Genomic DNA, 10,688 nt, shown 5'->3' with positions numbered 1-10,688 from the left:
GGAAAAGGTTACAACGGACTAGGTTTTTTTCCATTTATGCACGACAATCAATGGGAAGGCCAAACTGTGTACCAGGCCACAAGTTGCAGTAAACGGTATGTGGGGTTTAGATTTTTTATCTTTTTTCTCTCAATACTTTATAATTATATAATTAACTGAATAAACAATCTAACGCGTTAGTTTTGATAGTATCATCTTTTCTGGTTGAGTAGGTTACATTTCTCTAACAAATTTTTGTTAGAGCTAAATGGGATTCCAAACAATTCGATTTGGCTTAGAGTTTAGATTTGTTAATATTTACTTGACCAATTATTTTGTTGATCATGCATATATTATTTGTAAACCTATCTTCAGGCCGAACTTCATGAGAGCAGAAATGTCACCAATGGTTGAAAGTAGTTTGATAGAGACATTTGTGAGTATTTTTTTCCTTATATAAGGAAATAAATGTCATTTGTTTTCACTAAAATCACCAAAATAGTAGGGTAGGAATGAGGGCTGGATTTTTTATGGGAACAGTGTTCTAGTGGTAGAATGCTGTTGTAGGAATCAGAATGTCCAATATTTAGAATCCCGATCAGACATCTGATATTTTAATAACAAAAAAATTAATGCCTTAATTGCTTCTTTCACTCAGGTGGTGTTAAACTATGCATCTGTGAGTTGCCAATTGGCAGTGGCTGCATTATGCGCGGAGTGTTAATAGACATATTATATCTCAGTGATTTAAGGGGGGGGGGGTGGTAACTTGTAAAAGTCGGCCGATGATTTACATACCATCATCAATATCAGACTATACACCCAAACCTTTTAACTATTTTTTATGCCAATATGAAAAATACAATTCTGCATTTAGGTATTTTTAGGTGATTTGAAATTATGATATAAAATGTGATTGAATGTAGTGAAAATTATTTTGTTGAATTTGGTATTTATGATAAAAGACTCAACCTGGAAAAAAATTAGGATAAACACAACAAATTAGGTCAAGTCAGTGAAATAAATGCCTTTTTATGTCCCCCACTATAGTAGTGGGGGACATATTGTTTTTGCCATGTCTGTTGGTCTGTTGGTCTGTACGTTGGTCTGTACGTTGGTCTGTTTGCGCCAACTTTAACATTTTGCAATAACTTTTGCTATATTGAAGATAGCAACTTCATATTTGGCATGCATGTGTATCTCATGAAGCTGCACATTTTGAGTGGTGAAAGGTCAAGGTCAAGGTCATCCTTCAAGGTCAGAGGTCAAATATATGTGGCCAAAATCGCTCATTTTATGAATACTTTTGCAATATTGAAGATAGCAACTTTATATTTGGCATGCATGTGTATCTCATGGAGCTGCACATTTTGAGTGGTGAAAGGTCAAGGTCAAGGTCATCCTTCAAGGTCAGAGGTCAAATATATGTGGCCCAAATCGCTTATTTTATAAATACTTTTGCAATATTGTTTATGCCTTATAATTATTATTGCAGTTATCGATGCATGAATATTATATTTTGAGGTCTCTTTTAGTTTTTGCAGACATAAATAATGTTATGTTCATAATAGTTTAAGGGTTTGCCAAGATGGTACAATGATTCATGTATATTACTTATTTGGAATATTTTACTTTGAAAAAATCACACTCTGCATTCTGGTTTGTTCCAGATTAATGAACTGTCGAGTAGTGGACATGAGGTGTTGGTATTAGCAGCACACATTGAACATGCAACATTCACACAGAAGGGCAGCCGGATTGGAAGCGAATTCTTTCAAAAGCATGAACAGATTTTGCAGCATTTCTTAAGTTTTTGTCAAGGTAGCATATCAGTGGCATACACAGAAGTGTTATGATAAAATTTGTAATCATATTGTTGTTGGTGGTATTGTTGTTGTTAATCTTCAGTAAAAAAAATGCATTACAATCTACAAAAATAATATCGAGCAAGGTGCTATTGTTTTACAGATAAACAACCATTTACTCTAATAGAACTTATAGAAAAGAAGGTAACATGATGCAGAAAAATACACGTTAATTTGTTAAACTTGGCTTGTTCATTATTTAAATCATTAGCATTAAAATTGTATGACCGTTTGCATATATGGGTTAGTAAATTATATATATTTTTTTTTTACAACTTGAAATTTAAAATTTTCACATTTAAGATATATTTCTTTTTCAAGGCACATCACAGGAAAATCAGACAACAAGTATACAAAGCAATATTGTGGTTTCTGCGCAAGATACAGAACTTAAAGTCCAAATCTATCATGAACAGCATGGTAACGAACATACCTGTAATAACAAGACAAGCGACACGCTTGTCGATTTTGTAACGAACACTGAGGCGGAACCATGTTTTATTGCAGAGAAAATTTCTATGAATGAAACTACTAGTTCTGGTGATCAGACAGAACAGCTGAAATCCAAGATTGAATTATTGGTTGAAACTGCCTTAGAAGATATTGACAAAAGGGAACATTCAATCAGAAAAAATAATAATCGTAATTCCCTAGTTTCCCAAACCAGATTGCCCAAGAAAACTTCAAAAAGAAAATTAAAGGACAATGAGTTAACAATGTCAGACCTGCTAAAATCTGTAAAAAACAAAGTGAAAAGGAATAAGAACAGAAATGGTTCTGAAAATGAAATAAATTCTGAAAATGTTCTAAGTAATGTTCCAAATATTCAGAATAAAAGAAAACAAGCTCCAAAACGGGTGAATCCAAAAGCAGTGAATAAAATTAATGGTTCATTATTGAGCAAAGTTATTGAGGATGAAAAGGTCAAATCATATAGCCAGTGTATAGAAACTGAAGACACTACATTTGTTGATTTTCTGAGATCTAACGATGATAATGACAATAACAGTGCCTCAAACAAACCAGGAGATGCCAATGGGTTCTCAGATATTCAGAACAAGCCAGCAGTTAGTGGAAAGATGATGAACTGTGTGGACATTTGTGGGTTTGCTAAAAAGGTATTGAATTTATATGAAAACTGGGAAGAATCAGCTAAGTTAACCCTAGAAAAGAAAGAATGTGTATTCTGTGATATGAAATTAAAAACTGTCAATGAAATCAACAGCCATTTATCGAATCATAAACATGCCTTTGAATTAAATTTAGAAACTTGTAAAAAGTGTAAGATAACCTTACCAAGTGGCTATGTGAGATGTCATCCTTGCGTGAAAGGAGCCAATAATATTCCGAAGATGATAAACTGTTCATACAAAGACATCCGGGATGAGGCAGCTTGGTTAGAAATAGGATTTGCCCAATTGGGTGGTAGTTCTGACAATATTGTATGTGATGCTTGTAAAGAATCCTTTCAAAATGTTTCAGTCTATAAAGACCATTTTGTGCAAAAGCATATCAGAGCATTCAAGTGCAGGTGTGAAGAAAACCTGAATAGTCTGAAGGAAGTCAAGGACCATGTGGAGGCTATCCACTGTGTCAGTAATGATGATGAAAACCGCTGCACAACATGTGATACTGACTTTACAACTGTGGATGAGTTGAATAGTCATGTAAGGGAATTTCACTGTAAGAAACATGTTTTCAAATGCGACAAGTGTTCATCCTGGTTCTCATGCCGTTACCTACTCAGTGAACATTTTTGTAGTGAGCAGCTGGGATTTTACCGATGTAACATTGATGGATGTAACGAGCGGTTCAAGAAGTACAGACAAATTCAAACACATAAACAAAATGCTCATGGTTCTGGAGGGCATATGTGCAGCTACTGCGGGAAACTCTATCTAGTAGGAGGTCATCTCACAGTGCATTTAGAGTGGGTACATGGGGTGGGTGAGCCAGTGAATTGCAAGGTGTGTAGATTGGAGTGTCGAGGGCCCAATGTGTTACGAAGTCACATGCTCACACATAGCACAGAAAAGAGATTCAGCTGTGAAATATGTGGCCATTCGTTTCGCAGAAGCAGTGGGCTGAGTAAGCACAGAAAAAGTGCTCACAGCACACAAAAGATTATCAAGAAGAAGAAAACTTGTGAGGTTTGCAATGCGTCATTCTACAATGCGAGCAGTCTACAACAGCACATCATCAATACCAAGCACACTACCACCACTCAGGAGTTAAAAACGGAACTGGTGAGGACTTGTAGATTCTGCGGGAAACAATATGCAACTAGAGATCACATGATTCGACATGAGAAAGTTCATCTGAAGAAAGCTGGTGAGTCAAGTATTTCCTTTCTGTCCATCAAAATTTGTTTTAAGCACATCTAAGCTAACTGTTCACATAGTTGCCATTTGTTCCTTGTGCCAAGTGCATTTTTAGCTCGACTTTTCGAAGAAAAATGAGAGCTATACTACTCGCCCTGGTGTCGGCCTTGGCATCGCCGTCGGCGTTGGTTAAAGTTCTTTATAAAGTCGAATAACTTTAACACTATCAAAGATAATTAACTCAAACTTGGAATACTTCTTTATGGCATTAATACAATTGTGTAGGTCAAGGTGCATAACTCTGTCAGCATTATTTTTAGAGTTATGCCCCTTTTTATAGTTAGAAAATTTAATATTTGGTTTAGTTTTGTGTTTGGGTCCACTTTATTCATAAAGTATCAAAGCTATTGCTTTCATACTTGCAACACTTACTAACTATCATAAGGGGACTGTGCAGGCAAAGTTATGTAACTCTGACTGGCATTTTGACAGAATTATGTCCCCTTTTATACTTAGAAAATCGAAAATTTGGTTTAGTTTTGTGTTTTGGTCCATTTTACTCCTAAAGTATTATAGCTGTTGCTTTCAGACTTAGAACATTTGCTAACTATCATAAGGTGACTGTACAGGACAAGTTGCATAACTCTGGTTGGCATTTTAACGAAATTATGGCCCTTTTTTGACTTAGTAACTTTGAATATTTTGTTAATTTTTGTGTTTAGATGCACTTTACTTCTAAAGCATCAAGGCTTTTGCTTTCAAACTTAAAATACTTTCCTTCTATCATGAGGGTACTGTACCTGGCAAGTTGAATTTGACCTTTGAATGACCTTGAATCTCAAGGTCAAATAAATAAATTTTGCTTTAATTGCCATAACTTCTTTATTTATGATCAGTTTTGATTCATACTTTGACAAAACAACACTTACCTGACAATGGACTCCACACAAACCATGCCCCATGCCAGACCCCAGAATTGCCCCCCCCCCCCCCTCGAATTTTTTTTTTCCTTTTTTTTTCTTCTAATTTTTGAAATATCTAATAAATGACCACACCCCCACATTATTCCCCCTCTCCATCCCCCCACACAATTTTTTTTTTAAACATGGTAAAAAAAAACACATAATATTTTTTTCTCTTTGAAACACTGTTCAACCACATCACCCTAGCTATTGCTATCAAACTTGAAATATAATCTTATTAATTTGTTTATGTTCTTACAAATGTTCAATAGATTGTGGAAAATATACCTGAACTCAGTCTATAATGTACCATTTCTTTAAAACATAAGCGATCAATATGTTTCAATTATGGTCCTCTTGCAGTCTATGACTATATTATCTTGACATTATTGAATATGCAAAATTTTCCAAAGAAGGCGTACGTTATAGTGTCAAGCACTCGAAAAGTCGAGCGCGCTGTCTTCTGACATCTCTTTTCAACATTTACATCTTAATTTTCTCCTGAGTTTTGATCTCATGTGTGGTCTGGTCGTGAGGTAAATATTGAAAATAAAACAGGGACACATGTATTGGCAAATTTGCAAGAAATTTGGTCAGAAAGTTGTCCCAATAATATCTAGGCTGAGTTTTAAACTAGGTCATTAGAGGTTTAAAACAAGGTCAACTTGCAGAAAAAGCTTGTATTTGCTGCAAAGCTATAACATGTCACATATTTGCCTAATTTTCACGAAATTTTGGCGGAATCTTATTCCCTTAATTAATTCATAATAACATAAACTCAGGTGAATGGCCTTTGTCATTCTTGTTGTATTGTCGGTTTTTCTTAATCCATTCCATACTAGTGCTACATATATGCGCTCAATAAAAGATCATCTCTTAAACCGCATAGTGTTTATCATGTTAATAGTAATTAAATTACATAAGCAGAGTTTACTTCAAATATTCTAAAGCTATCGTAGATTATTCAAAACATCATGCTTTTGTTTTTCAGATTACTCTTGCGACGTTTGTGGAAAATCATTTATTGACCGCAGTAATTGGCGGCAACACAAATGGACGCACACAGGTATGCTTATGTTTGTTCAATTTATGAAGAGGTTTTAAATAAAAACTTGAATATATCAATATGGATTGAATAACAAACCATTATCAATGTGGTTTGATTCCCACAGGCTATACATTTTACTCTAAGAACTTGCTGCAGTCCTTCATCCAACAGGTAACTAGTTTATGGACATGTGTATATATATATATATATATATATATATATATATATATATATATATATGTATATACATGTATATAGATTTGCTCTCTTTTTAATTTGTTACACAGGAAAACCAAAGTGTGACAAGTGTGGAATTGTGTTCAGAAGCCTTCGCAAACTATCTGATCACATAACAGAGTTGCACGATTCACAGCCGGACTCACAGAATAGTAATCTCCAACAAGCTTCTGTAACTAGCAATCAAAGCCTATTAACATTGGATGCTTACCAGATGGATAACCCCTCAAAGTATGTGAACTTTACCGTATCACAAACAAGTGAACATCAGCAAATGGATCCCAGCAAACTTGATCAATCTTGTCCGAGCACAAGCCAAATACAAGGCAATGATTTGTTTGCCTCTTTCCAAAGAGAATGTAGTAACACTGGTATGCAAAGTGTTAACATGGACGCCAACTATTTTTCGCAAGCCTTGGACATGCAATACATTGGTGGTATACCAGATTCGGTTGTCACAAGCAACGGTGAGCCAGCCAATCAGAATGTGCAGGTGCTTGAGTCAGACAGGATACAGAACTACTACTGTGATGGCAACTTCCAGGCATAATGCAGATGAATACTGGTAGTCATATTGTTGGAGGCTTGTTCTGGGAAAACTTGGCTTAATGCATGTGCGTAAAGTATTTTCAAGATTAGTTTGTGCAGTCCGCCTAGGCTTATCAGGCACGGCACTATGCATTTAGTGTATATTTGCATAAAGGAAGTCTCTTCTTAGCAAATCAGTTTAGATGCAAAGTGTCATCTTGCACAGGCTAATCTGGGGCGACACTTGAAGCACATGCATTAACAAAGGTATTTCCAAAATACAGCTAATTGGTTTTCAATTCTTAATACAGATTGCATGTTTGTGTGTTTTGGTTGTGAGAAATAGTGTTTTTTTTATGTCCCCCCACCACTATAGTGGGGGACATATTGGTTTTGCCCTGTCTGTTGGTTTGTGTGTTTGTTTGCGTCAAACTTTAACATTTGCCATAACTTTTGCAAAATTGAAGATAGCAACTTCATATTTGGCATGCATGTGTATCTCATGGAGCTGCACATTTTGAGTGGTGTAAGGTCAAGGTCAAGGCCATCCTTCAAGGTCAAAGGTCAAATATATGGGTCAAAATCGCTCATTTAATGTACACTTTTGCAATATTGAAGATAGCAACTTGATATTTGGCATGCATGTGTATCTCATGGAGCTGCACATTTTGAGTGGTGAAAGGTCAAGGTCATCCTTCAAGGTCAAAGGTCAAATATATGGGGACATATTGTTTGTTAAAGTCTTATTCTTTTATGTAAGAAACAGTTCACCTAATTTTTATTAAAGGACATTAATTTAGTGCAAATTCAAGATTTGCATTTTAGATTATGTAAAGATTTTACATGAATGAAATCATGAATCTATTATTATTGAATGTCATTTGTTATTGCAATGTAATAAGTCATTGATGAGGCTAACATATTTTTTTTTTTTTCATTTTTTGAGATTTTCTTAATTTTAATTTATTAACTGCAGTTTCAGTTAATAGTTATTAGTCCCCTACCGGTGAAACCGGAGAGGGACTTATGGTTTGTGCTCCGTCTGTCAGTCAGTCTGTCAGCCAGTCTGTCAGTCAGTCACTTTTTTCTAGATCCTGCAATAACTTTGAAAGTACTTAATATTTTTTCATGAAACTTGGAACATGGATAGATTGCAATATTGACATTATGCACATCATTTCATTTTGTTACTACGTCAAAAATTGTGGTTGCTATGGCAACAAATAGACTAGAAATACTGCTGAAAATGGTGTTTTTTCTGGATCCTGCGATAACTTTTAAAGTTCTTAATATTTTTTCATGAAACTTGAAACGTGGATAGATGGCAATATGGACATTATGCACTTCATTTCATTTTGTTCCTAAGTCAAAATTTCTGGTTGCTATGGCAACAAATAGACTAGAAATACTGCTGAAAATGGTGTTTTTTCTGGATCCTGCGATAACTTAAAATGTTCTTAATATTTTTTCATGAATCTTGAAACATGGATAGATGGCAATATGGACATTATGCACGTCATTTCATTTTGTTCCTACGTCAAAATTTCTGGTTGCTATGGCAACAATTAGACTAGAAATACTGCTGAAAATGGTGTTTTTCTGGATCCTGCGATAACTTAAAAAGTTCTCAATATTTTTTCATGAAACTTGGAACATGAATAGATGGCAATATGAACATTATGCACGTCATTTCATTTTGTTCCTACGTCAAAAATTCTGGTTGCTATGGCAACAAATACAATTCTGACAATGGTGGAATTTCCTCCCTCCTATGGTGCAAGCAAAATCAAATTAATTACGTTTATCGGAAATGTCCACATACACAGATTTCCCCAAATACAGCTATGTTTGTACATTTAGTATGTTACATTGATCTTTGCCCTTGTTCCTTTTGTTGTACAATGTCACTTAAATATTTGAAAATCAATCCTGGTGGCATATAGCAGTCGCACTGTCCGCCCATCTGTCTGTCTGGGCTTTCCATTTTCGGATTTTTTGTCTGTAACACTTTTTGATATTGACCTGATATTTGGTGTGCGAGTCTACCTACATGACTTACAGATGAAGTGTGAGTTTCCTTTGGGTCCATTGATTTTGCCAAAGTTATGGGCCTTGGACTGGCACATATTTTCTATAAGTATTTGTTAATGATTTTTGCGAAAGGCTTTCAAATATGTAGCCGATGTTTGGTATGTGAGTCTACCTTCATGACTTACAGTTCAAGTGTGAGTTTCGTACTGGTCCATTAATTTTTGGCGAAGTTATGGGCTTTTGGACTGAGATTTTCAGTTTTCCATAAGTTTTTTTACAGAACACCTTCAGGTACTTAGCTCATTTTTGGCGAGTCTACCTTCATGAACTACAGATGAAGTTTGACTTTTGTTCCGGTCCATTGATTTTTGGCGAAGTAATGGGCCATGAACTTTAAATTTTCTCCATGATAACCATTTTCCGGAAGTTTTGTTATGCAACGCATTAAGATAATGAGCTGTTTTTGGTATGCCAATCTAACTATATGACTTACAAGTGAAGTATGAGTTTAGTTCTGGTCAATTGATTTTTGGCAAAGTTATAGGCCTTTGAATTCAAAATTTTCCATTTTCCAGAGTGTTTTTTTTACACAACGCTTTCAGATACTGAGCTAATTTTTGGTATGTGAATCTACCTACATGTCTTACAGATGAAGTGTGAAATTTGTTCTGGTCCATTGATTTTTGGCAAAGTTATGGGCCTTAGACTTCTAAATTTTCTCTATAATAACAGTTATTATATATAACATTTCAAAGTCCAATTTCCCACTTCATCAGTTGGTCATGTAGTTAGTCTCAGTAACATAGCAAAAGTAAGCTCAATATTTGAAAGCAATGTGTAAACGTAATGCTGGACGTTCAGACAGTTTATCTGCTGTATGACACCCTACCGGGTCCTAAAAGTCAGCTCAATATATTAAAGTGTTTTGTAAAAAACGATCATTGTAAAAAAGTTTCTAAGTCGAAGTTCGATAGTTTAACCAGAAATCAATGGACTGGAATGAAGTCACTCTTCATCTGTAGGCCATTCAGGTAGACTCACATACTAACGCAAATTAATTTTGTATGCGCCCTTAAAAAGGCTGATATAAGCAGCTGCACTGCACTATTGGTCTGAGCAGTTTCATGCAAACTGCAATCCAAATGGCAGCATAAATATAAATACTGGGTGTCTCATGTTTGCAAGTATGATTACCTCAAATATTGGAGTTACGTTGGAATTTGGAGGCATCTGTGCCTTATGGGCACGTTTTGTTTATCATTAGAATAAAATATGCACTAAACTAACTATTGAACTTACTTAAATACAAGGAAAGTATTTAGTAATTTACTTATCATCGGTTTTAAATTACTCTGCACATGGCTCACTCATAAAGTTTGCAATATTTGTATTTTAATAAAACATTTAGGCTTTGGACAATTACTGTATGGTTAATGAAACAAGAGGGCTTGAAAGGCCCAAAGTTGCTCACCTGAGATAAAAAGAAATAACCTGTTTTTTGCAGCCCAAGATAACAATAGAACAAATGTTTTAACCAAGTTTCATGAAGAGTGAACAACAAATGGCCCTCTGGGGACCATGTTTTTCAACAGACTGGAACCATTTTTGAACTCGTATAAGATATTATTGGGACATATCTTCTGACAAAGTTTCATGAAGATCCAACAATAAATGTGGCCTCTACAGTGTTAACAAGGCAAATATTCATGACACACAA

At 35.1% G+C, this 10,688-nt stretch overlaps 1 protein-coding gene across 2 annotated transcripts; it reads left to right on the top strand.

The window, feature by feature from the left end:
* The first annotated feature begins 1 nt into the window (after position 1).
* On the top strand, positions 2-7,659 carry LOC127866389 (zinc finger protein 62 homolog). 2 transcript variants are annotated; one of them, XM_052406880.1, is made up of 6 exons: positions 2-95; positions 355-415; positions 1,650-1,800; positions 2,166-4,175; positions 6,119-6,193; positions 6,463-7,659. In XM_052406880.1, the coding sequence occupies exons 1-6, from the start codon at positions 37-39 to the stop codon at positions 6,960-6,962; spliced, it is 2,856 nt and encodes a 951-aa protein (XP_052262840.1). In that variant the 5' UTR covers positions 2-36; the 3' UTR covers positions 6,963-7,659. The 2 variants fall into 2 exon arrangements, with proteins under 2 accessions (XP_052262840.1, XP_052262839.1); XM_052406879.1 differs by lacking the exon at positions 2-95 and having other exon boundaries at positions 225-415.
* Positions 7,660-10,688: the final 3,029 nt, after the last annotated feature.

Source organism: Dreissena polymorpha, chromosome 2, assembly GCF_020536995.1.
Source record: "Dreissena polymorpha isolate Duluth1 chromosome 2, UMN_Dpol_1.0, whole genome shotgun sequence".
Classification (NCBI taxonomy): domain Eukaryota; kingdom Metazoa; phylum Mollusca; class Bivalvia; order Myida; family Dreissenidae; genus Dreissena; species Dreissena polymorpha.
Note: the sequence above shows the minus strand (reverse complement) of the source record. Positions and strands in the feature narration are given on the sequence as shown.